At 43.9% G+C, this 27,088-nt stretch overlaps 2 protein-coding genes across 6 annotated transcripts; both read left to right on the top strand.

The window, feature by feature from the left end:
- The first annotated feature begins 270 nt into the window (after nucleotides 1-270).
- tmf1 (TATA element modulatory factor 1) lies at nucleotides 271-10,079 on the top strand. 4 transcript variants are annotated; one of them, XM_021569636.3, is made up of 15 exons: nucleotides 271-896; nucleotides 1,155-2,578; nucleotides 2,922-3,025; nucleotides 4,177-4,303; nucleotides 4,477-4,725; nucleotides 5,913-6,079; nucleotides 6,471-6,720; nucleotides 6,826-6,982; nucleotides 7,119-7,311; nucleotides 7,468-7,537; nucleotides 7,625-7,717; nucleotides 7,835-7,954; nucleotides 8,177-8,329; nucleotides 8,519-8,644; nucleotides 8,951-10,079. In XM_021569636.3, exons 1-15 carry the CDS (start codon nucleotides 764-766, stop codon nucleotides 9,089-9,091), a joined length of 3,507 nt encoding a protein of 1,168 aa, XP_021425311.3. In that variant the 5' UTR covers nucleotides 271-763; the 3' UTR covers nucleotides 9,092-10,079. The 4 variants fall into 4 exon arrangements, with proteins under 4 accessions (XP_021425311.3, XP_021425309.3, XP_090062118.1 ...); XM_021569634.3 differs by having other exon boundaries at nucleotides 7,625-7,735; XM_090205992.1 differs by having other exon boundaries at nucleotides 295-896; nucleotides 4,480-4,725.
- Nucleotides 10,080-10,147: 68 nt separating this feature from the next.
- eogt (EGF domain specific O-linked N-acetylglucosamine transferase) lies at nucleotides 10,148-26,624 on the top strand. Of its 2 annotated transcripts, XM_036950576.2 has the most exons (16): nucleotides 10,148-10,256; nucleotides 11,468-11,725; nucleotides 14,422-14,522; nucleotides 14,657-14,765; nucleotides 14,869-14,963; nucleotides 15,217-15,321; nucleotides 15,485-15,591; nucleotides 15,722-15,825; nucleotides 17,114-17,206; nucleotides 17,529-17,600; nucleotides 20,032-20,118; nucleotides 21,601-21,669; nucleotides 21,956-22,017; nucleotides 22,330-22,449; nucleotides 23,392-23,494; nucleotides 23,735-26,624. In XM_036950576.2, the coding sequence occupies exons 2-16, from the start codon at nucleotides 11,531-11,533 to the stop codon at nucleotides 23,879-23,881; spliced, it is 1,569 nt and encodes a 522-aa protein (XP_036806471.1). In that variant the 5' UTR covers nucleotides 10,148-10,256; nucleotides 11,468-11,530; the 3' UTR covers nucleotides 23,882-26,624. The 2 variants fall into 2 exon arrangements, with proteins under 2 accessions (XP_036806471.1, XP_036806472.1); XM_036950577.2 differs by lacking the exon at nucleotides 10,148-10,256 and having other exon boundaries at nucleotides 11,390-11,725.
- Nucleotides 26,625-27,088: the final 464 nt, after the last annotated feature.

The following is a 27,088-nucleotide window of genomic DNA, read 5'->3' as shown; positions in this document are numbered from 1 at the left end:
ATAAAAATAAAGCTTTCCTTTTTGTAAGATTTCTCGAACAATAAAACAAACAGTGAACCTCGGATTACTCCGGCGGTGGTTAACAGTATAACAAATCTATTTACTTCCTTTTTTAGTTGGCAAGCGTTCATCAGTTGTAGTTCGAACGGTACATTTATTCGTGGCATTACATTAACTGTACTCTTGGTAGTACTCACAGTTCCAGTTTGGTTAATGTCAACAGAGTTACCCAGTAATCATTCTTCCTTCGATAAACGCGTGTGGGCCCTTCAGGACAGGAGCCTCCACTTCATCAGACGGTAGCATGACGTCACATGTGGGTGGTTGCTGCTACGTGGACAGGAAGTACCTAGCTCAGCTAGCCAGTCGCCAAAAATACCAAAACAAATCGACGGTGCAGGCGAAAGACGGTTCATGAAGCAGCATAACATTTAAACATGTCATGATTGAGGCAAGGCATTTCATTGCACTTTATGGATGACCGAGCTTTCTCTATGGAGTATCATTTGACGTGGATCGATGAAAGGTTTGCCTGATTGTTGTTAGCTAGCTAACATTAGTTGCCTAACCAGCTAACGTTAGCTAGGTAGCCAAGTTAGACAACTCGCTGCTTAGCATTTCCTTTTTTGGAGTAACAAAACTTAGCTATACCAGATCGAGATTGTCATAAGTCAACTATATTGTTAGCTAACCTCATTTGAAAGTGCATACTCCTAGCTAGCTAACCTGGTCACTAACGTTAGCTAGCTAGCAATAGACCGCTATGAGTTGGTTCAGTTCTACCCAACTGTCAAGCTTTGCCAAACAAGCTTTGACAACAGCTCAGAAGTCCATCGACCGAGTACTGGACATTAAAGAAGACGAATGGGGTGACACAGTGGTAATGCCTTATGACGGTAGGTAAACCGTTATCTAACTAGCTAGCTTAGCATGTCAGTGTGCTGTTGTTTTGGGGTCAACATTATACAACCTTTTTCGTTTGAACATTATTGATGTGATTACCAATGGAAGCAAGACACTAGTCATCTTGATAAGGAAGGTAGTCATGACGAGGTGTATAATGTACTCTACCCAATAAAGCTAATATGTGATATGCTTTGGAGTTTATATGACCTTATCTTCTCGACATTAACCAACAAGGGTTTTCACGTTAGATCTACCAGGGAAGACTCCATTGAGCGGTGGATGGGGGATGACAGAATGGGACTCTCCCCCGGAGGAATGCACCACAACTCTCCCCCCATCATCTGAGGCCATCACGACCCCTGTCACCCGCATGGTTGTGGATGAAACAGAGAACTTCTTCAGTGCTTTTCTTCCCTCAGGAGAGCTCCAAGGTGTCATGGACACGCAGGTTGTCTCTGTGCCGCCCACCAAGTCCCACAGGCGGCCACAAGAGAAGGATGAGGAGGACAAGGACGACGTGGACCCTCACAAGACAGGCCTGACAGAGACCAACAGACTGGAAGACCAGGAAGCTACTGAGAACCAGGCTGTCCTGACTGAGTCCTCAAGTCTATGGTCTTCCTCTGAAATTGTTCTCGTTCAGACACCAGAGCCTCCAGTCCTGGCTCAGGGTGATTCTCCTGATGACACTGACAGTCCACTAATCAGTGAGAGCTGGATAGAATCAACTGTGGATGATACAACTGCTGTTTCTGAGGATGCACGAACCGAACGACCATTTACTCCCTCAGAAACCCAACATGATTATGATGATCACATCTCTGAACCCACCGTCAACACTGAACTAGAACCCCCCTTCAATCCATCTCCTCCCACACCCCCTAGGGAAATCTTATTGGAGGCCAAAGACCCCAAAGCGGGGGACAGGCAGAGTGACACACCCTCCCCTAAATCGGAGGACAGACAGAGCAACACCCCCTCCCCTCCTGTCAGCGCCTTCTCCTCAGGCACCTCCACCACCAGTGATATTGAGGTTTTGGACCATGAGAGTGTACAGAGCGAGAGTTCAGCCAGTTCCAGGCAGGAGATAGCAGAGGCCAAAGCAGGCCTCCACCTGATGCAGGGCTCCTTCCAGCTTCTCTCAGCCTCTGCCTGTGGGGACTTCCCCCGCATAGAGGACTACCCCAAGCTGACTGAGAGCTGTGGATCCTCCTCAGATGCCTTTGAGCGCATCGACTCGTTCAGCATGCAGTCCCTGGACAGCCGCAGTGTCAGCGAAGTCAATTCTGATGATGAGATCCCAGGGAGCCGGACACTGGCATCTGTCACCGCAGGGCCCACGCCTTCTCCGCCTGTCAGAGTGGCAACCAATGCACAGGAACGGGAAAAAGAAGAGGCGGAGGAGAACCAGCAGCAGCAGGAGGAGGAAGAAGATGAAGAGGGGCTAACAGAAACAATGAAGGATCAGTCTCTGGATGAGAATGAGATGGAGGAGAGTGGTCGCAGTGCCACACCTGTTAACAGCGAGCAGCCTGAGGACCTAATAGAACAGGAATCAGAGGCGGACGTCACGCTGTCAGGTCCCACCCCTGATCATGAGGAACAGTTGCCCCCACCAATAACGGAAGAGAAAAGAGGGGTGTCAACATGCCAGATTCTGGAGCTTCAAAAGGTAACACACCTGTTCAGAACATGACCTTTGTGACTTGTAACAACACTTTTTAATGAACTGCTTGTGTGTGCATGAGTTGGTGTGTCCCCATTTTTAAATACCAATGCCTGGAGAGCAGAATAGTAAAACACCTGGTTGGACAATCCTGTTCATATGCCCAAGTAAATAGTCACTGTGGATAAGATGCATTCTCCCAAACCATCATGAATTAAACAATGTGCACCTCAATTTGAACAACACATTTGATGGAGACTGTGAGACAAGAATGAAGTACTAATCATTTATTAAGGTGCCTTATCAGTGTTTTCAATGCGGTGGTTTGTGGAAAATCATTTCTTTGTAGGTAATTGATGAGCTGTCAAGCCGCCTTGAGAAGAGGGAGTTACAGCTGCTGTCAGTCAGCAAAGACAAAGCCAGGCTGGAGGAGGAGTGTGACAACCTTAAAGAGTGAGTATAAAGATCCTAACAATGTTTAAAACCCATTTCTTAAATGCATTGTAAGAGCAGAAAGAAGCATTCTCCAAACACACCTATGGAAATACCCTGAGTGTACAAAACATTAGGAACACTTTCCTAATATTAAGTTACACCCCCTTTTGCCCTCAGAACAGCCTCGTGGGGGCATGGACTCAATAAGGTGTCAAGCGTTCCACAGGGATGCTGGCCCATGTTGACTCTAATGCTTCCCACAGCTGTGTCATGTTGGCTAGACGTCCTTTGGGTGGTCGACTGTTGTTGATACACACAGGAAACTATTGAGCGTGAAAAACCCAGCAGCGTTGCAGTTCTTGACACACTCAAACCGTTGTGACTGTCACCTGCTACCATACCCTGTTCAAGGGCACTTAAATATTTTGTCTTGCCAATTCACCCTCTGAATGGCACACATACACAATCCATGTCTCAATTGTCTCAAGGCTTAAAAATCCTTATTTAACTTGTCTCCTCCTCTTCATCTACACTGATTGAAGTGGATTTAACAACTGACATCAATAAGGGATCATAGCTTTCACCTGGTCAGTCTGTCATGGAAAAAGTAGGTGTTCCTAATGCTTTGTACACTCAGCATGCTCTATAGATGGGTTGGCTGACAAAGTCACAAAAATGATGCACAAAGCCCGAAGCTGTGTTTTGTTATGATTCTGAACGGTCAGATAGCTAGCAATAATGACAAGAATCTGTCATGTGGGGAATCGCAGGTGTCTTGTTTCAGCTAGTTTTTATCTTGTCTTATTTTGACTGATTTTCATGTCAATGCTAATATGGCCAAAATGTACTAGCAAACTAACCAACAACTGTAATAATGTATGTGAGAGACTAGTGCTAATTGTGCAAATGTATTTGTTTTCAATAAACATTTGGAGATGAAATATAGGTTACATGTTGTCAACGATCTAAGCCAACCATGTCTGTTTTGCCCCGTAGTTTCGCATGTGTCAGTTTTGTTTCTAAACAACTAACCCATCTATACATGAATGGTAAAGTAAATAGCAAATAGTTTGTCGGCCAATTTGTCCTCTTGGTTGTGTCTATGGTGAAGTATAGTCTATAGATAAGGATGGTCCTTTAAGAGACTGAGAAGTCTCTGTGTGTTGCAGTGAGGTGATAGGTCTTAAGGAGGAGAGTTCCAGTGTGCAGTCTCTGAAGGAGGAGTTCACCCAGCGCATCGCAGACACAGAGAGGAAAGCCCAGCTAGCGTGCAAGGAGAGGGATATTGCCAAGAAGGTAAAACAGAAACCGATATCTGTCTGTGTCAGGTATTACTGTCCCTGGTTACTCTACCCCCATAAGAATTGATTTAAGATCATTGAGTCAAATAACTGAAAATGAGTGACCATGATAGTCACATTATGCACAAAGCCTCTCCAGCCTATTTTACTGTTATGTTTCCTCCGGAGGAGATAAAGGGGATGAGGGAAGAGCTGTCCACCAGACTGAACTCCAACGAGACTATGGAGATCATCAGAGAGAAGGAGGAGCAGATCCGCGAACTGCTGGAGGAGGGTGAGAAGCTGTCCAAGCAGCAGCTGCAGCACTCCAACATCATCAAGAAGCTGCGTGTGAAGGAGAAGGAGAGCGAGACCAAAATCACCAAACAGAACAAGAAGCTGAAAGATCAGGAGGAAGAGCTCAAACACCTCCAGCAGGTCAGTGGAAATATACACTACTGTTCAAAAGTTTGGGGTCACTTAGAAATGTCCTTGGTTTTGGAAGAAAAGCACATTTTTGGCCATTTAAAATAACATCATATTGATCAGAAATACAGTGTAGACATTGTTAATGTTGTAAATGACTATAGCTGGAAACGGCAGATTTTTTTAATGGAATATCTACATAGGCCCGCTATCAGCAACCATCACTCCTGTGTTCCAATGGCATGTTGTGTTAGCTAATCCAAGTGTATCATTTTAAAAGGTTAAATGATCATTAGAAAACCCTTTTGCAATTATGGTAGCGCAGCTGAAAACTGTTGTTCTGATTTAAAGAAGCAATAAAACTGTCCGCCTTTAGACTAGTTGAGTATCTGGAGCATCAGCATTTGTGGGTTCGATTACAGGCTCAAAATGACCAGAAACAAAGAACTTTCTTCTGAAACTCGTCAGTCTATTCTTGTTCTGAGAAATGAAGGCTATTCCTTGTGAGAAATTGCCAAGAAACTGAAGATCTTGTACAACGCTGTGTACTACTCGCTTCACAGAACAGCGCAAACGGACTCTAACCAGAATAGAAAGAGGAGTGGGAGGACCCGGTGCTCAACTGAGCAAGAGAATATGTACGAGAATAAGTCCTCAATTGGCAGCTTCATTAAATAGTACCCGCAAAACACCAGTCTCAACGTCAACAGTGAAGAGGTGACTCCGGGATGCTGGCCTTCTAGGCAGAGTGTCAAAGAAAAAGCCATATCTCAGACTGGACAATAAAAAGGGAAGATTAGATGGGCAAAAGAACACACACTGGACAGAGGAACTCTGCCTAGAAGGCCAGCATCCCGGAGTCGCCTCTTCACTGTTGATGTTGAGACTGGTGTTTTGCAGGTACTACTTAATGAAGCTGCCATTTGAGAACTTGTGAGGCGTCTGTTTACAACATTAGCAATGTTTACACTGTATTTCTGGTCAATTTGATGTTATGTTAATGGACATCAAAATGTGCTTTTCTTTCAAAAACAAGGACATTTCTACGTGACCCCAATCTTTTGAACGGTAGTGTGTATATTTTTAATTTTAAGGATTTTATTGAACAATCACATTACTTCAGTAGTCATCAGAAGTGTATCCTGATCCTGAAAGCCCATTTGGTATTTAACCCTGCCTGGCTGTATATGTGTCTGAAGGTTCTGGATGAAAAGGAGGAAGTGGAGAAGCAGCACAGGGACAACATTAAGAAGCTGAACGTGGTGGTGGAGCGCCAGGAGAAGGACATGACCAAACTCCAGAGTGACTCAGAGGAGCTCCTGGAAAACAACAGGAGCCTGCAGGCTGCCCTCGACAACTCCTACAAGTGAGGTTACATTCTGTACTCCACTCTACTAGTATAACTCGCACTGGTGAAATAATAACTCACTCCACCCTACTTTTCTTACTCCTGCTTCAGACGTGCAATGTGCTTGTCATTTTGAAAACCCACAAAGACATAACGTTCTGACGGGTAAAGACGGTCACAGAAGCACCAACTCATACAGTATATCCAAGTCAGTGTAATGTGGCGGAAGGTAGCCAGAAGTTAAGAGCGTTGGGCCAGTAATTGAAAGGTCACTGGTTCGAATCCCCGAGCGCACTAGTGAAAAATCTGTTGATTAGCAAGTCACTTAACCCGAATCGCTCCTTTTAGTCACTGTTGATAAGAGCGTCTGCTAAATGACTAAAATGTCAACGTGTGTCTGTGATGTCAGAGAACTGGCTGTACTGCACAAAGCTAAGGCAAGCCATGCCAGCGAGGCCCAGGAGGCTGCTTTGAGCAGGGAGACCCAGGCCAAGGAGGAGCTGGCTCTGGCCCTGGTGAAGGCCCAGGAGGAGGCCCGCATGCAGCAGGATGCTCTGGTCAACCAGGTGGCTGATCTGCGGCTGGCTCTGCAGAGGGCTGAACAGCAGCAGGCCAGGAAAGAAGACTACCTGAGGGAGGAGATCAGTGACCTGCAGCAGGTAAGAGACACTCATGACTTCTTTGGAGTTGTCTGCAAGGGGAAGCCGTGCTTGTGTTAGGGGTCAAAGGTCACACACTGATGTGTTTGCTGGTTGTCTCCATAGAGACTGCAGGGGGCGGAGAACAGGAACCAAGAGCTGAGTCAGAGTGTTACCTCTGCAACGCGGCCGCTGCTCAGACAGATCGAGAACCTGCAGGCCTCGCTGGGGGGCCAGACGGCATCATGGGAGAAACTGGAGAAGAGCATCTCAGATCGACTAGGTTACTCCCAAAAGTTACTCTAGTTTGTAACAAGCTTTTTAAGAGTCTCCTCTGGACAACCGATTGTTCCTATTTAAAAAAATAAATATATGTTTTATATGTAATTCCTTTAACCTCCCACCCTTTAACTCAACAGTGGAAGCACAGGCCCAGCTGGCTGTTGCCGTGGAAAAGGAGCGTGCAGCAACGGAGGAGCTGATGGCTATTAAGGCCCAGCTGGCCTCACTGGAGTCCCAGAATTCCCTGCTTCGACAAGAGAAAGGGCGTCTCCACGGTCAGCTGGACGCAGAGAAGACCAGGCGGGAGAAACTGGAGGATGACAGCAGCAGGTACTGGAGGGCTTTTTTCATAGGTTTTGTGAGACTATAACTGTCGCATTGTAGTCAGTTGCCTTTACTTTCCTTAAGTTGGACCTAGCAGCTATCCATTACAAAGCTTTGGAGCCTTCCCATTAATGGCCATTTCCTGTCATCCTTATGGTGTAGGGAGCATGTGGAGCTGGAGAATCTGAGGGGAGAGCACACTCGAACACAGGAGGAGGCCAAGAAGGAGAAGGTATGTTCCCTCCCCTGCCCTACTCACCCTGCAGTAATGGAACAACACTTCTTACACAACTGTAACCTTCTCTGTTCCTCCCGCCAGCTCCTCCTGACCAATCAGCTGGAGATGGAGAAAATGAAGGTGGAGCAAGAGAAGAAGAAATGCTACCTAGCACAAGAGGCCCTGAAGGAAAAGGTAGATCTATTTATCAATGTAAGTTCTATATCAATGACCAGCCGTGTTTGTCTGTTCTTAAATCAATCTGTGTGGAGTGAGACTGGCCTGATGTATATGATGTTTCTCTGTCATTAGGAGCGGAAGGTATTGGTTCACTCTGTGGGTGAGCCCCCAGCCTCATCCACCCCCTCCCTGTCCCGTTCCAGCTCCATCAGTGGGGTAGACCACGCCGGCCTGCACTCCTCCTTCTCCCAGGTACTTGCCACCCTTTACGCTTTCGTACCCAGCCAGACTTCCATTTCTAGCCCTGTATTTGGGATGGTGACCTAGAAAGTTCTGTTTATTTTGTTTATTACATGCAGCTAAGTAAGATGAATAGGGAACATATGACAAAGGGCCAAATCCTAACTAGTTTGCATATTTGGTTCGTTTGAGGTTGGATGGTTAACAAGACAGACCTGTTTTGAATTTCGTTAGGAGGACTCTCTGGGTCACTCATTGGGGACGATGACAATGTCTATGAGTGGGACTAACCTGTATGAGGCTGCTCGGCTCAGTGGAGGCTCAAGCATCATAGAGAACCTGCAATCCCAGCTCAAACTCCGAGAGGGAGAGATAGCACAGCTACAGGTACCAGCTGCCTGTCTGACACCTTGCTTTGAGGACTGCCGTTGGAAGTGTCCTACATGCATTTCTTTAAATGCCTTCTGGTTTTCAATTAAGTGATTTACAAATATACTGATGTTGAAAAACAATGCTTGCCAGGATATTACCTCTTGCTTCTCGTCTCCCTCCCTCTCTCATCTCTTTCTCCCTTAGCTGGAGATCGCTAGTCTGGAGAGGACTCGCTCGTCCATGGCGGAGGAGATGGTCAGATTGACCAATCAGAATGAGGAGATGGAGGACAGTGTGAAGGAGATCCCCACACTGAAAGTACAACTTCAGGTGAGGAGAGGATCAGCTCACACAAGTGCCACTAAGCCAGTGAAATACAAGTGCTACTAAGCCAGTGAAATACAAGTGCCACTAAGCCATTGTAATCATATTAGGGTCAATCCTTGTTGTGATTCTTTAATTAAAACCCAAGATGTTATGTGAAAACTTACATCTCACAAGATGAGTTACTGGGCAGAGATGTGTGACCATCTAGGCACAGATAAAGGAAAGGTAAAGTCCATTAGTAAACCCTCTTGTGACTATATAGATCTAGTGTTGTCCTCTGAGCCTGTGTTGTGCGACTGACTATTGTAGGAGCTGGAGCAGAGACACAACACCATCCTCCAGATGTATGGAGAGAAGGCTGAGGAGGCAGAGGAGCTGAGACTCGACCTGGAGGACGTCAAGAACATGTTCAAAACTCAGATTGACGAACTGCTCAAGAACCAGAAGTAGACTGTTCCATCTAACATCTTGACCATACACAGATACAATAAACCGTTTTTTGTAGAAGTGCATTTACTGTAAAGGATGGGAAAAGAAGAGTTAATGCACCTTTTTATTTCTGATTACAGAACAGTTATTGTTTTCTTTAGGTTTTCCATCACTGTCTCTAAAGGAAGGGACATTTGAAAATCTGTCATATTATTTTAACAATTAGAATCAAACTATTTAAGTGGGAAATGATGGGTAACAAATCAATATCTTAACATGTACAGATATGAAGGATAGTCACAATTAATATTCTACATTCATCATTTACTAGTTCCTTTGCATTGATTCATAACCCAACAGCCTGTTAAACAGATTGTTTTAGATGTCATTGTCCTTTATTGTGATCAACTGGCTTCCTTTTTCACTTTGTGTGTAGTGGGATGATTCAGAATGGACTATCAAGTTATATTGACAGTCTCAATCCCCTTGACCCCAGCATCCTAATTGTCATCACTGCGTATGTTTCTGAAAACTGTACATCTTACTTTAGGATGAAAGACCAGAAAGAGTAAAGATTTTATATATTGCTTGTTTGCATTTGCTTCAGAGGTGTCATGTGTAGACAACCAAACCTTGCCCTTGGTGTGTATCAGTGGACTAGGAAATCTGTAGAATTGAAAGTTATGCTGTGTTGAGGCAAGGCAAGGGTAATCTGCAGATATCTCGGAGGCATTTTCTTTAATTTAAAAAGAAAGCTATTTAATCTCATGTTAACATAGATAAAGGTATAAGATGGATGTTTACTCTAAAATTTTTGGTCTTTCCCTTGCTTGGTTTCTGTCCAAATTCAAACAATTAACTGTTATAACAAATGTATCAAAAAGAAAGAATATTGCACAGTGGTATGTAGTCAATAGTTTACAGGTTTCTTCACAAATCACACATGGGGCATAGACATGAAGTTAGAAACACTGTTGAGTCTGTAAATAAACATTTATTGGGGTGGGGATTTATTCTTGATGTGATTTTTTTTTTATTGTTGCAGAATTGTAGGCAAAAACAATTGCACTTCTGCAAGTCTGAACTACATCCTACAACTCCACCTTGTGACTAATAATATACTGCATGCCGGTGTAAGGTTTCCGGTGTTATGGCGACCTGGAGCATACATTTTTGTTTGCAGAAGGTAAGCGCCAGGTTTCATGTGTAGGTTAATCTACCGATCGACCACATAATGTTTCTATTTCCGATAAGTAGTTTTCGAAGTTTGCTGGTTCTAAACTTTCACTGTCACCCTTTTCACTCGGATTGCAGTCAATTGTACGGTGTACCAGCAAAAGCGGTGCCACCAAGAATGTTGCAAGCTGTCGATGTCTGCGTAGCGGGAGCACAGTGATGATGATTTGTCCAGCAATGCAAATAAATATTTAGTCCAGACATTTTAGGGGCGTTTTGCAATGTGAGTGTATTAGTAATATCGGTGCAACTTGTTAACGAGCGGAGATAGTCGTTCCCTTCCTGTAAGCTACAGATAATTATATTGTAGCTGGATAACTAGTTAAAATCGGATACAATGTGTCACTGCGCCGTATAGTTTATGGTGTGGTTTACATTGTAGCATTCAACAAAACAATTGTGTTCTGGATGCGCAATGTATTACTTAGGTACAATAGACGGCCAGCGACACTCCCTGAGAGAAGTCTAGACGGCTAACTTAATAGCTTCAGGGAGCAGAAACGGATGTCGTAGTTATGTTATCCCACATATAGCTTGTTGGTGTTATTATTCAAGGCTCTGAACTTACATATATATAGCCCACTAACAACTTGAGCATCTTTATGTTTTGAAGCCTTATGGCATTTTCCCACGGACTCAAAAGCATCTCAGACATTTGGCTCATTGTTCCACCAATAAAATAAAAAGTCTCCCAGCGGGTGTGTAAAGCAGGCTAGGCAACTGTATACTGTCTTTAACGTTTTGCTCTGCTCAGCAGTCTATGGTTGTGTCAGCATATGCATCAACAAACACATTTTCCACCATGAAGTTTTTTTTCCCCAGGACAAGCACAGAAGCATGGGAATATGATGATGTTATGTGGATATTCTTCTAGTCTGACCTTTTTTGGTAGCTGTGTTCTCATGGGTCACATGTCATACAGGTCCCGCACTTGTTTTCTCAAACAATGGTAGGAAAAGGGTCACTAATGTTTCCTTCACTAGGACCTCTCCTATATGGAGTTCAGATCCGCCTCGGCAGGTTCCCGCACTATGGTCTATACCCACACGCTTGTAAACTGCAGTATACATCTCTATCCTAGATTACAGTGTATCTGTCTCTATTGCACTTTCTTTCCCCATCTCTTTCTCTGTCTCTCTTTTTTTCTCTCTCTTTCCACAGAGTTTGGGTTGTGCTGTGAGGTAAGCCAAGGCGACTCTCCCATGTGTTTCTGTGGGACTGACTATGCTGCTGTTGGTAGCACTGGTCATGGTCTGTACTTACACTGTGGTAGCTGCCGAGGAGGCTGAGAACACCAGCCACAAACCACCACTCCACTACAGCAGCCTCGCGCTGCCACAGCACCATATCCCCTACTTCCTCCACAATAACAAGAGAGTGGCCAGGCTCTGTCGAGAGGACCCGCTCTGCCCTTTTAAAGTAAGAACTGCACTTTCATTGTTTTTAATAGTACAGGGTGAGCTACTGTTTTATTATCACTGTGTTATTATCAACACTGTTATCATCACTGTGTTATTATCACTGTGTTATCATGACTGTGTTATCATGACTGTGTTATTATCACTGTGTTATTATGACTGTTTTATTATGACTGTTATTATCACTGTGTTATAATGACTGTTATTATCACTGTGTTATTATCACTGTGTTATCATCACTGTGTTATTATCACTGTGTTATTATCACTGTGTTATTATTATCACTGTTATTGTGTTATTATCACTTTGTTATTGTGTTATCATCACTGTGTTATTATGACCGTGTTATTGTGTTATTATCACTGTGTTATTGTGTTATTATCACTGTGTTATTGTGTTATTATCACTGTGTTATTATCAACACTGTTATCATCACTGTGTTATTATGACCATGTTATTGTGTTATTATCACTGTGTTATTGTGTTATTATCACTGTGTTATTGTGTTATTATCACTGTTATTATGTCTGTTATTATCACTGTGTTATTGTGTTATTATCACTGTGTTATTATCACTGTGTTATTGTGTTATTATCACTGTGTTATTATCAACACTGTTATCATCACTGTGTTATTATCAACACTGTTATCATCACTGTGTTATTATGACCGTGTTATTGTGTTATTATCACTGTGTTATTGTGTTATTATCACTGTGTTATTGTGTTATTATCACTGTGTTATTATCAACACTGTTATCATCACTGTGTTATTATGACCATGTTATTGTGTTATTATCACTGTGTTATTGTGTTATTATCACTGTTATTATGTCTGTTATTATCACTGTGTTATTGTGTTATTATCACTGTGTTATTATCACTGTGTTATTGTGTTATTATCACTGTGTTATTATCAACACTGTTATCATCACTGTGTTATTATCAACACTTATCATCACTGTGTTATTATCAACACTGTTATCATCACTGTGTTATTATGACCGTGTTATTGTGTTATTATCACTGTGTTATTGTGTTATTATCACTGTGTTATTGTGCTATTATCACGGTTATTATGTCTGTTATTATCACTGTGTTATTGTGTTATTATCACTGTGTTATTGTGTTATTATCACTGTGTTATTATTATCACTGTGTTATTGTGTTATTATCACTTTGTTATTGTGTTATCATCACTGTGTTATTATGACCGTGTTATTGTGTTATTATCACTGTGTTATTGTGTTATAATCACTGTGTTATTGTGTTATTATCACTGTGTTATTGTGTTATTATCACTGTGTTATTATCAACACTTATCATCACTGTGTTATTATGACCGTGGTATTGTGTTATTATCACTGTGTTATTGTGTTATTATCACTGTGTTATTATCAACACTGTTATCATCACTGTTATTATGACTGTGTTATTGTATTATTATCACTGTGTTATTGTGTTATTATCACTGTTATTATGTCTGTTATTATCACTGTGTTATTGTGTTATTATCACTGTGTTATTATCACTGTGTTATTGTGTTATTATCACTGTTATTATCAACACTTATCATCACTGTGTTATTATCAACACTGTTATCATCACTGTGTTATTATCAACACTGTTATCATCACTGTGTTATTATGACCGTGTTATTGTGTTATTATCACTGTGTTATTGTGTTATTATCACTGTGTTATTGTGCTATTATCACGGTTATTATGTCTGTTATTATCACTGTGTTATTGTGTTATTATCACTGTGTTATTGTGTTATTATCACTGTGTTATTGTGTTATTATCACTGTGTTATTATCACTGTGTTATTGTGTTATTATCACTGTGTTATTATCAACACTGTTATCGTCACTGTGTTATTATGACCGTGTTATTGTGTTATTATCACTGTGTTATTGTGTTATTATCACTGTGTTATTATCACTGTGTTATTGTGTTATTATCACTGTGTTATTATCACTGTTATTGTGTTATTATCACTGTTGTGTTATTATCACTGTGTTATTATCACTGTGTTATTATCACTGTTATTATCACTGTTATTGTGTTGTTATCACTGTGTTATTGTGTTATTATCACTGTTATTATCACTGTGTTATTATTACTGTTATTGTGTTATTATCACTGTGTTATTGTGTTATTATCACTGTGTTATTATCACTGTTATTGTGTTATTATCACTGTGTTATTGTGTTATTATCACTGTTATTATCACTGTTATTTTGTTATTATCACTGTGTTATTGTGTTATTATCACTGTGTTATTTTGTTATTATCACTGTTATTGTGTTATTATCACTTTGTTATTGTGTTATAATCACTGTGTTATTATCACTGTGTTATTATGTTGGGTATCGTACCATGTTGGGTGTCGTCATTCATACTGTGGAGTGGGATTAGCTCTTTTAAATTCTTGAACTGAGTTGGATTTTTGTCAAGGTGAAACTATTTTCTAAGCAAGCCAGTCTTGTGGACAGAGAGTGACAAAAACGTTAAGAACTTAAGTTTACGATTATTGCAAATTTAAAGCTTTGGACAGTGACCACACACCGATTTTTATGTGTATCATGGTGGTACAAGTAGCTGTTTAGTGTGGACTTTCATGGTCTATGCAAGTATGTGTTAGCACATCTTTACTCCGTCTCTCCCCCTCCCCCACCCTTAATGTTTTACGACAGGATGCTCTGCCGGATGTGTCGTCCTGCTGGGGGTATGAGAAGAACTGTGCCCCAGAGAACCGCTTTGGCTATCCTGTCTGCACCAAGATCGACTCTGGATGGTACAACACAATCCCCCTCTCTGCATTTCCTTTTATTCATTAGCATATTGTGCCAAGCTCCTGTCATACATGTGGATGTGCATAATGTATTTCTGCAGCTGGTTTGGCCTAACAGAGCTCTTTGTCCTCCCTAGGGCTAGCTCAGTGGAGGCAGCCCAGGAGCTGTTCTGGAAACAGGCAGACTTTGGTTATGTCATGGAGCGCCTCAGTGAGATGAAGACCCTCTGCAAGGCCACCAATCCTGTAAGACCCTGCCATCCCTCGGTGCAGCTGCACACAGAGGACTCAGGGATCCACAGGGATAAACAGAAAAGGCATTTGCTAAATGCTTACATTTTATTTCTAGGGAGATTCATCTCTGAAATGCTCCAGCCACACTCGCTTCTGCAGGGCGACCAATCTGTACCTGGACCTGAGGAACCCTCGCAGGGGTCATGAGAGGTCAGTGCACCTTGGTTGACACTTCCTGTCTAGCGACCCATCTGGTTTCCTTGTTTTCCTTTGTGGACCATGTCAGGGGAAGAATTCCCTAGCCGTAGTTTATTTTGGATCTGTTTCTTCCATTTGCTTGTCCCTTCATCTTCATCGAACTAAAAGACAGGACAGGCAATATTGCAGACACTTTTCTTAGACTAATGAAATAAATTATTATCAAATTAAAGAAGTGTGGGACACACCTGTGTTTTCTCTGCAGGTATAAGGAGGACTTTCTCCAGGAGGGGGAGATTGGGGGGCGTTGCAGTCTTAACAGCCGAGCGCTGGCCGCAGAAGGAGAGCACAAGAGCCCTCTGCAGTCCTGGTGAGACAACACAGAGAATCCTTATGCCCCTCCCTGAACTGTCAGATTCATATCAAGGTTTCTTCTTTCTAAATACATTTCACTTCGTAACAAAAGTATTTGATTGATTGATGAATGACACATACATGAAACTCTCTGAAACACACTCTTTTTCCTTCCCAAGGTATGCTGAACTGCAGGCATACACAGAGCTGGACTTCAACCCCACAGATGAAGAGCATTGTGACATCATCATTGAGAAACCTACTGTATTCATGAAGCTTGACGCAGGTGGGAACAATCTTCATGCCTTTAGTACAATGTCAAATAACTTATTCTGTTTATGTACAGTGTATAACTAGTGACACAGTAACAGATGTACTGAGATGTGATGGACAACCTGAATGTGTCTTTTTCACAGGGGTGAACATGTACCATCATTTCTGTGACTTTGTCAACCTGTACATTTCCCAGCACATCAACAACTCCTTCAGCAGAAACATCAATATCCTCATGTGGGATACGGTAGGTACAACATTCTGCAGCCCGCATCCATTTCACTGAGCTGAGAGGACTGGATAGGTGCAAGAAATCTGTTGAGGACTCCGCTGGGCCCTCCATAGGCTAATTGGAGATTCCACCATGTTGCAAGCTGTTGTTTTGTTCAAAGCTGTATGTACTGTACAGAAAGAAGTATGGTTGTTGACCAGAGGGTTGTGTAAAGAAGTGTTAGTATGGTTGGTGACCAGAGGGTTGTGTAAAGAAGTGTTAGTATGGTTGTTGACCAGAGGGTTGTGTAAAGAAGTGTTAGTATGGTTGGTGACCAGAGGGTTGTGTAGAGAAGTGTTAATATGGTTGTTGACCAGAGGGTTGTGTAAAGAAGTGTTAATATGGTTGTTGACCAGAGGGTTGTGTAAAGAAGTGTTAGTATGGTTGTTGACCAGAGGGTTGTGTAAAGAAGTGTTAGTATGGTTGTTGACCAGAGGGTTGTGTAAAGAAGTGTTAGTATGGTTGTTGACCAGAGGGTTGTGTAGAGAAGTGTTAGTATGGTTGTTGACCAGAGGGTTGTGTAGAGAAGTGTTAGTATGGTTGTTGACCAGAGGGTTGTGTAGAGAAGTGTTAGTATGGTTGTTGACCAGAGGGTTGTGTAGAGAAGTGTTAATATGGTTGTTGACCAGAGGGTTGTGTAGAGAAGTGTTAATATGGTTGTTGACCAGAGGGTTGTGTAAAGAAGTGTTAGTATAATTGGTGACCAGAGGGTTGTGTAAAGAAGTGTTAGTATGGTTGGTGACCAGAGGGTTGTGTAAAGAAGTGTTAGTATGGTTGGTGACCAGAGGGTTGTGTAAAGAAGTGTCAGTATGGTTGGTGACCAGAGGGTTGTGTAGAGAAGTGTTAGTATGGTTGTTGACCAGAGGGTTGTGTATGGCGGTGCTGTGTTTTACATGTGACTACTTGCGTGCGGAGGGGGTCAACAGGAAGTAGTAGGTGAAAAACAGAATGATTTATGGGAAACCTTATCCTGTCCATTGTTCCCCCCTCTGGCTGTGGAAGTGAAGGATAAGGGTAAAGAAATAGAGGGAGGGAGAGAAAATGACAGCGAGAAGGAAAGGAAGGGCCTTTCATCTGACAAACAACACAAGTTGTAAGGTAAACTGGTGACTGACTGCTGGGAAAGGTTCTAATGAAACATACTTCATAATGCAAACCACTGTTTCCTAATAGTCTCCATGTAATCTGGAATTGAGTTTAGCCAGTTTGATGAAGCAATTGAATTTCGAAGTCGGCTTTCTTATGTATGTTTCTTCCTTTTCAGAGTTTTAGTGGATATGGGGATCTGTTCAGTGAGACATGGAAGGCTTTCTCTGACTATGACATCATCCATCTGAAAACATTTGACACTAAAAGGGTAAAATAATCAAAGCTCGGTTGTGTGTGTGTGTGCGTGTGCGTCTGTGTCTCTGTGTGTGTGCGTCTGCGTCTGTGTCTGTGTCTCTGTGTGTGTGCGTGTGCGTCTGTGTCTCTGTGTGTGTGCGTGTGCGTCTGTGTCTCTGTGTGTGTGCGTCTGTGTGTGTGTGTGTGTGTGTGTGTGTGTGTGTGTGTGTGTGTGTGTGTGTGTGTGTGTGTGTGTGTGTGTGTGTGTGTGTGTGTGTGTGTGTGTGTGTGTGTGTGCGTGCGCATTCGAGTGTGGTCGTACATGGTTGTTTGACGTGTCCATTACCTTGAAACAGGTGTGCTTCAAAGATTCCGTGTTCTCCCTGCTCCCCAGGATGAGATATGGGCTGTTCTATAACACACCTTTGGTACGTATTCTGTCTGTCTCTCCTATGTAGTAAAAATATAGAGATAGAATTGCGCCGCCTTTGAGGAAATCTGAATCCCTTTGAACTTCTTGGGATATCCCTGCCTTTCTGACTCCATGCGTTTGCCTATTTTTATCACGCAGACTTTATGTCCGTGCTTTTTTTTGTTCATGCTTCTCGCCTCCTCATTCCGTTTTCCTGCATCTTCTGATATCCAGTTTGGTAATAACATGCAATTTAGGTCAAATATTTATGTTTTGTATTCATCGTGTCCAGCTCTTATGTAATTTAAATGATAATTTCAAGGAGATTTGTGTACACATGGTAACATGTAAATACGGACAGTACCAGTCAAAAGTTTGAACACACCTACTCATTCCAGGGTTTTTCTTTATTATTCTACAATGTAGAAAATAGTAAAAATAGTGAAGACATCAAAACTATGAAATAACACATATGGAATCATGTAGTAACCAAAAAAGTGTTAAACAAATCAAAATATATTTTACATTTGAGTTTCTTCAAAGTAGCCACCCTTTGCCTTGATGACAGCTTTGCATACTTTTGGTATTCTCTCAACCAGCTTAATGGGGTAGTGACCTGGAATGCATTTCAATTAACAGGCATGCCTTGTTAAAAGTTCATTTGTGGATTTTTTTCCCTTAATGCGCTTGAGCCAATCAGTTGTGTTGTGACATGGTAGGGGTGGTATACAGAAGATAGCCCTATTTGGTAAAATACCAAGTCCATATTATGTCAAAAACAGCTCAAATAGCAAAGAAAAACAACAGTCCATCATCACTTTAAGACATGAAGGTCAGTCAATTTGGAACGTTTAAAAAACATGTTGAAAGTTTCTTCAAGTGCAGTCGCAAAAACCATCAAGCGCTGTGATGAAACTGGCTCTCATGAGGACCGCCACAGGAAAGGAAGACCCAGAGTCACTTCTGCTGCAGAGGATACGTTCATTAAAGTTACCAGCTTCAGAAATTGCAGTCTAAATAAATGCTTCACAGAGTTCAAGTAACAGACACATCTCAACAGAAATTGTTCAGAGGAGACTGTGTGAATCAGGCCTTCATGGTCAAATTGCTATAAAGGAAACCACTACTAAAGGTCACTAATAAGAAGAAGGGACTTGCTTGGGCCAAGAAACACGATCAATGGACATGTCTTTTTGTCCAAATGTGAGATTTTTGGTTCCAACCGCCATGTCTTTGTGAGACGCAGAGTAGGTGAACGGATCATCTCTGCATGTGTGGTTCCCACCGTGAAGCATGGAGGAGGAGGTGTGATTGTGTGGGGATGCTTTGCTGGTGACATTGTCTTTGATTTATTTAGAATTCACGGCACACTTAACCAGCATGGCTACCACAGCATTCTGCAGCGATATGCAATCCCATCTGGTTTGGGTTTAGTGGAACAATCATTTATTTTTCAACCGGACAATGACCCAACACAACTCCAGGCTGTTTAAGGGCTATTTGAGCATGAAGGAGAGTGATGGAGTGCTGCATATGACCTCCACAATCACCGACCTCAACCCAGAGTGAAAGATAAGCAGCCAACACGTGCTCAGCATATGTGGGAACTCCTTCAAGTCTGATGGAAAAGCATTCCAGGTGAAGCTGGTTGAGAGAATGCCCCGAGTGTGCAAGCTGTCATCAAGGCAAAGGGTGGCTACTTTGAAGAATTTAACACTCTTTTGGTTACTACATGATTCCAGATGTGTTATTTCATAGTTTTGATGTCTTCACGATTATTCTACAATGTAGAAAATAGTAAAAATTAAGAAAAACCCTTGAATGAATAAGTGTTTCCAAACCTTTGACTGGTACTGTAGGTTTAGGGGGCAGCCTTGAGGTGTGAAATATTGATCATGTTTAAATTCAGGTGTTTAAATGTATGACTGATGTGCTATGGCCTGTAGGAGTGAATAACAGACCTGTGCTCTGGCCTGTAGGAGTGAATAACAGATCTGTGCCCTGGCCTGTAGGAGTGAATAACAGATCTGTGCCCTGGCCTGTAGGAGTGAATAACAGATCTGTGCTCTGGCCTGTAGGAGTGAATAACAGATCTGTGCTCTGGCCTGTAGGAGTGAATAACAGATCTGTGCTCTGGCCTGTAGGAGTGAATAACAGATCTGTGCTCTGGCCTGTAGGAGTGAATAACAGATCTGCGCTCTGCATGGATTTGAAATGGGTCTTTTCATGTGCATGTTATGTTTGGATTTGGCAGATATCTATCAAATTACACATTTCACTGTGTGTGTGTTCTCTCTGTGCTTGTGTGTGTGTGTGTGTGTGTGTGTGTGTGTGTGTGTGTGTGAGGGACACTGAGTGTGTGTTCTCTCTATGCATGTATGTGTGTGTGCGTGTGAGGGACACATACAAATGGATCGGATGTTTTCTTCTTGGCATGTTAATGGCAGATATCTGACTGCTACAGTGAAGGGATGTTCAGGGCCTTCTCCCAGCATGTTCTATATCGACTCAGCGTTCCACAGGATGGACCCATGGTAAGGAATACTGCCCACACACACACCCCCACATACGACTACGCAGACACACACTGAAACACACACACACATACACACACCCACATATGACTATGCAGACACACACTGAAACACACACACACACCCACATACGACTACGCAGACACACACTGAAACACACACACACACCCACATACGACTATGCAGACACACACTGAAACACACACACACACACACACACACACACACACACACACACACACACTGAAACACACACACACCCACATACGACTACATACACACACACTGAAACACACACACACACACACATAGCACGGGTCACTTTGTTGGCGCACACACACCTTTTCTTCAGTGGTCTGTAACGCCCCGATACAGGCTTCACTGGTCTGTAACTCCCCGATACAGGCTTCACTGGTCTGTAACTCCCCGATACAGGCTTCACTGGTCTTTACGACCCCAGACTGAGTGCATTTGACTGTATCTTTATGACCATTGAAGACGTTTGCGAGGATGCAGCTCATTGTGTATTCTCGGCTGATGCTAAGAATATGTTAACAGGCTTCCTGTGAGATGACGGTGCTTGCGATAGCGTCTCCCAGCTGAATGAGAGGTGTGCCTGGCCCTGACCCCCCTCTCAGCCCCTTTCAGCCCCTCCTTTTATTCCTCTGACTAATGGCTAAGGGAGACACCATACCATTGTGCTCTTCTCAGCATCATATCAGCTCTCCTTATGCACACACTGCTGTTTCATCTCCTCCATCTAATATGTTTTATAGTTTGGTAAAGGCATGTATTTAGCACTATGCAGTGTTGGTGTACTCCCTCTGGGGTTCTCCTGGCAGTCTTTGTGGTTTGTGGCTGATCACTTTCACAGTTTCTCTGTTTTTAGCATCAGGAGTTGTCTTCCTCAGGCTATTTTCACCTCAGATGGCACAATGCCAGTGAGACTGAAAGGTAGTTTTGTAGCTCTTTTAGCCACTAGGAGATGGTAATGCTGTATAACAAGCTTGCTCTCAACCTTGTTAGCTCAGCCCGCTCGGCTGTAGCTCTATCATGAACATAATATTTGTAAAAAATAAATTATCAATACTTTTTTTTAAAGTTCTGTAGAAAACTCCCACTTCCCCTTACCTTATTTGTTGTGGCAGTTTTCTACAAGTACATAAAGTCTAAATGAAGGTCCTTGAAAAGCTATGGATGGCCTTAATATGTCAGATTATGAGATCAGCATAATATTTGCAGATGTTGCAATTGCTCTTACTGCACCATATAAAATATACATGTCATATTTATAATAATAAGATATGCCATTTACCAGATGCTTTTATACAAAGGATCTCAAAGTCGTGCATGCACACACTTACTTATGGGTGGCCCCAGGAATTTAACCCACAATGCTGGCGTTGCAGGGGCCATGTTCCACTTTACCAACTGTGCCACACAGTAAGTATAATCTCACCACCCTTATGTTCTTGGTTTCAGGAGGGGAGGATTCGGGTGACGTTGTTGGCACGCAGCACAGACTACCGTAAGATATTGAACCAGCAGGAGGTGAGTCCAGGCTGAGGCAGCACTGCCAACTCTATGCTCCCTCCCTCCCTCCCTCCCTCCCTCCCTCCCTCCCTCCCTCCCTCCCTCCCTCCCTCCCTCCCTCCCTCCCTCCCTCCCTCCCTCCCTCCCTCCCTCCCTCCATTGCCTCCTCCAGCTCTTAACTGGCCATTTAAAATTGTATTTGCTATAAACTGGCAGCGTAAAATGCCTATGATTTATGCAGCCAGTCTCTGTGTTTGTTTGAGCTCTCATTGATCGGAGAATGCATCTCACTGCGTTCATACAGCTCACAAACGCCCTGAAGACTGTACCTCTACTTGAGGTCAGAGTGGTGGATTACAAATACAAGTGAGTGAACAGTTTGTGTTCTTTAGACGCAGTTTAGGGGAAGTAATGTTGGTTTATATAGTAATGCTGGAGAACACAATGCAGCAGCACAAAGGGAATTGTGTAACAGCTGGATTTCATTGTCTGACACACCGCTTTTAGAGTGGAGTAAATATTGAATGTACAGTATAGTATGTTGGACTGAAGTCTGTCGGGGTATTGGGTTAAGTAGTAAGTTCAATTTAAATAGAAGCTCTTGATGTGAGTGCTGCAGGTGCTTGGTGGGTGACCTCTCTGTCTGTCTGGTCTGGTCTGGTCTGGTCTGGTCTGTAGGGACGTTCCGTTCCTGGAGCAGCTCAGCATTACCCACAACTCTGACATCTTCATCGGGATTCACGGGGCAGGACTTACTCATCTGCTCTTCCTTCCTGATTGGGCCGTCATCTTTGAGCTGTGAGTGACAATTGTCAGTCTGTCTCTGTGGGTCTACAACAGGTTTACTGTGTCTTTGTGTTTCTGGGTCTGTGTGTCTTGTCTGTCTCACTGGATCCTTGTCTCTGTCTGTCCTTCCATGCTCTGTGGATGGCGGTACGGGTCTACAGGCAGTGATGGAAAAAATACCCAATCGTCATAATTAAGTAAAAGTAAAGATACCTTAATAGAAAATGACTCAAGTAAAAGTGAACATCACCCACTAAAATACTGCTTGTCTAAAAGTATTAGGTTTGAAATATGCTCTAGTGTCAAAAGTAAATGTAATTACTAAAACATACTTAAGTGTAAAAGTATAAATAATTTCAAATTCCTTATATTAGCACAATTGTTTTATAATTTTTTATTTACGAATAGCCAGGGGCACAATCCAACACAGAGACATAATTTACAAACAAAGCATGTGTATTTAGTTAGTGCCAGATCAGAAGCAGTAGGGATGACCAGGGATGTTCTCTTGATAAGTGTGTGAATTGGACCATTTTCCTGTCCTGCTAAGCATTCAAAATGTCACGAGTGCTTTTGGGTGTCAGGAAAAATGTATGGAGTAAAAAGTACATTATTTTCATTAGGAATGTATTGAAGTAAAAGTAAAAGTTGTCAAAAATATGAATAGTAAAATACAGATACCCCCAAAAAACTACTTAAGTAGTACTTTAAGGCATTTATGCTTAAGCATAACAGGGCAGAGTGATATCTGGGCTGGATATGGTATTGTGTATCTATGTGTGTGATGGGTGGGTCTGGCAGCATGCTGTGCTCTGTTAGCCCTTAGCCGCAAGGCATGGCGGTGAAATACGGCCTAATTTAAACAGGCATTCATCAGGCAGGACGAGGAGGCGGACGCCACAGAGAGAGGAGAGAGAGAGCAGGAGATGAAGTGTCTCCATCTGTTCTCCACAGATATAATTGTCAGGATGAGAGCTGCTATCGAGATCTGGCTCGGCTACGGGGGATCCGATATATGACCTGGCAGAAAAGGGACAAAGTGCTCCCAGAAGATAAGGTGGGAAACTCCAACACCACTCTTGCCACCACCTCCACCTAACTCACCGCCCCAGATTCCCAGAGACACCTGACTAATGCTCACATGTAGCTTCAGCATTTATCACCACACTCATCTGTCATTTAGTTTTTAGTACACACACTCACGCTGCCTCACACACACACTCACAAATCACAGACCTGGAGTGCAGTGTTCATAAAGACTTTCTCTCACTTTACCCCCCCCACTCACCACACACAGGGTCACCATCCCACCCTGGGGGATCATCCTAAGTTCACCAACTACTCCTTTGACGTGGAGGAGTTCATGCGTCTGGTGCTGGAAGCAGCAGACTACGTCCTGCACCACCCCAAGTGGCAGCACCCACCCAGCCATGATGAACTGTAACCTGCAGCACCCCAAGTGGCAGCACCCACCCAGCCATGATGAACTGTAAGCCTGCAGGACCCCAAGTGGCAGCCCCCGCCCAGCCATGATGAACTGTAAGCCTGCAGCACCCCAAGTGGCAGCCCCCACCCAGCCATGATGAACTGTAAGCCTGCAGCACCCCAAGTGGTAGCCCCCACCCAGCCATGATGAACTGTAAGCCTGCAGCCCCCACCCAGCCATGATGAACTGTAAGCCTGCAGCACCCCAAGTGGCAGCCCCCGCCCAGCCATGATGAACTGTAAGCCTGCAGCACCCCAAGTGGCAGCACCCACCCAGCCATGATGAACTGTAAGCCTGTAGCACCCCAAGTGGTAGCCCCCACCCAGCCATGATGAACTGTAAGCCTGCAGCCCCCACCCAGCCATGATGAACTGTAAGCCTGCAGCCCCCGCCCAGCCATGATGAACTGTAAGCCTGCAGCACCCCAAGTGGCAGCACCCACCCAGCCATGATGAACTGTAAGCCTGCAGCCCCCACCCAGCCATGATGAACTGTAAGCCTGCAGCCCCCACCCAGCCATGATGAACTGTAAGCCTGCACCACCCCAAGTGGCAGCCCCCGCCCAGCCATGATGAACTGTAAGCCTGCAGCCCCCGCCCAGCCATGATGAACTGTAAGCCTGCAGCCCCCACCCAGCCATGATGAACTGTAAGCCTGCAGCCCCCACCCAGCCATGATGAACTGTATGCCTGCAGCCCCCACCCAGCCATGATGAACTGTAAGCCTGCAGCCCCCACCCAGCCATGATGAACTGTATGCCTGCAGCCCCCACCCAGCCATGATGAACTGTAAGCCTGCAGCACCCCAAGTGGCAGCCCCCACCCAGCCATGATGAACTGTAAGCCTGCAGCACCCCAAGTGGTAGCCCCCACCCAGCCATGATGAACTGTAAGCCTGCAGCCCCCACCCAGCCATGATGAACTGTAAGCCTGCAGCACCCCAAGTGGCAGCCCCCGCCCAGCCATGATGAACTGTAAGCCTGCAGCACCCCAAGTGGCAGCACCCACCCAGCCATGATGAACTGTAAGCCTGTAGCACCCCAAGTGGTAGCCCCCACCCAGCCATGATGAACTGTAAGCCTGCAGCCCCCACCCAGCCATGATGAACTGTAAGCCTGCAGCCCCCGCCCAGCCATGATGAACTGTAAGCCTGCAGCACCCCAAGTGGCAGAACCCACCCAGCCATGATGAACTGTAAGCCTGCAGCCCCCACCCAGCCATGATGAACTGTAAGCCTGCAGCCCCCACCCAGCCATGATGAACTGTAAGCCTGCACCACCCCAAGTGGCAGCCCCCGCCCAGCCATGATGAACTGTAAGCCTGCAGCCCCCGCCCAGCCATGATGAACTGTAAGCCTGCAGCCCCCACCCAGCCATGATGAACTGTAAGCCTGCAGCCCCCACCCAGCCATGATGAACTGTATGCCTGCAGCCCCCACCCAGCCATGATGAACTGTAAGCCTGCAGCCCCCGCCCAGCCATGATGAACTGTAAGCCTGCAGCCCCCGCCCAGCCATGATGAACTGTAAGCCTGCAGCCCCCACCCAGCCATGATGAACTGTAAGCCTGCAGCCCCCACCCAGCCATGATGAACTGTAAGCCTGCAGCCCCCACCCAGCCATGATGAACTGTAAGCCTGCATCCCCCACCCAGCCATGATGAACTGTAAGCCTGCAGCCCCCACCCAGCCATGATGAACTGTAAGCCTGCAGCCCCCACCCAGCCATGATGAACTGTAAGCCTGCAGCCCCCCAAGTGGCAGCCCCCACCCAGCCATGATGAACTGTAAGCCTGCAGCCCCCGCCCAGCCATGATGAACTGTAAGCCTGCAGCCCCCGCCCAGCCATGATGAACTGTAAGCCTGCAGCCCCCACCCAGCCATGATGAACTGTAAGCCTGCAGCCCCCGCCCAGCCATGATGAACTGTAAGCCTGCAGCCCCCACCCAGCCATGATGAACTGTAAGCCTGCAGCCCCTACCCAGCCATGATGAACTGTAAGCCTGCAGCACGAGGACAGTTTGGTGGAGTCAAACACACGACTAAAACACAGTCGTCTTATAAATCTAAAAGTATGTTTAATTCTAGTTCTTGTATATTATGAAGGTTAAATTTAAGTTCACAACATCACTTTTCAGCTATTTATTATTTCATTTTTTTCTGCAGTGAGTCTTTAACACAGCCTTCTAGGCCAACACAGCCCAAGGTCCATCTCAGTAGCGATAATTAAGAGAAATCCAATGGCCTTGGCAAACTTAGAGTACCTGCTACCATTTTCCTTGTTAGAGAACAGTAGATGTGCTATACATACACTCCTTACAACAAATGACTATTTCTATTACAAGCTGCCACTGGTGCTTACCGTAATGATCATTTGTTTACTTTCTAAAACAATGGGTTTATTTTCTGCATTTTCTGATTAAACTGGTGTGTTGTAGACAGACAGGGATGGAACTTTCAACATGTTGTAAATGTGCCCATTTTATCAACCCCGCAGAATTGTCTTTGCAACTATTTTGTCGTCACTACATATAGTAAACTTCCAGGAAAGGGAAAACACAAGTGATATAATCAATCTAAAGCTGGATGTTTTATTTATAAGTGAAAGGGAGTCAGACCTTTTGGTCAATGTTTTGGAAAGTCTTGTAAGTCATGTTTTATTTCAAAGCCATGGAAATTTTTTGAAATAAACATTTTCAAAAGTGTTGACATGTCTCTTTTTTTGGCAATTTAAGCAGCAATGATTTTATTAATCATTATTCAATTTAATATTTTTATAGTAACTGTGTACAGTATCTCCTGAACTTTTCAAACATAATTGCTGATCTCAGACAGTTATTTGCTGAGGGTTTCATTATTTTAGTTTGCAAGGGGCTGGGAGGAATGGCTCCCCACAAAAGGGCACTTGTTCAGATATTTTTGTCATCACCATAAATCTGGCTGACCTCAAAACCACCACGGCTGCGCTGTCGGTGACACCAATTTGCCATGACACCTGTGTACCACTAGATGGCAGTAGAACACCACACATGAGTCAATTTAGATTACTTTTTTTCCCCAGGATCACAGAGGAGAGAATTGCACGATGTGTGGAACGGCATTGATTGGTGTGAGAGTGCTTCTCTTGTATAAGTCTGTCGAAATCCTCTGAAATCTAGGTCAGGTTTTA

The sequence above is a fragment of the Oncorhynchus mykiss genome, chromosome 17 (assembly GCF_057628025.1).
Source record: "Oncorhynchus mykiss isolate SJ-2025 chromosome 17, ASM5762802v1, whole genome shotgun sequence".
Lineage (NCBI taxonomy): Eukaryota > Metazoa > Chordata > Actinopteri > Salmoniformes > Salmonidae > Oncorhynchus > Oncorhynchus mykiss.
This window is presented reverse-complemented; position numbering and strand designations above follow the sequence as displayed.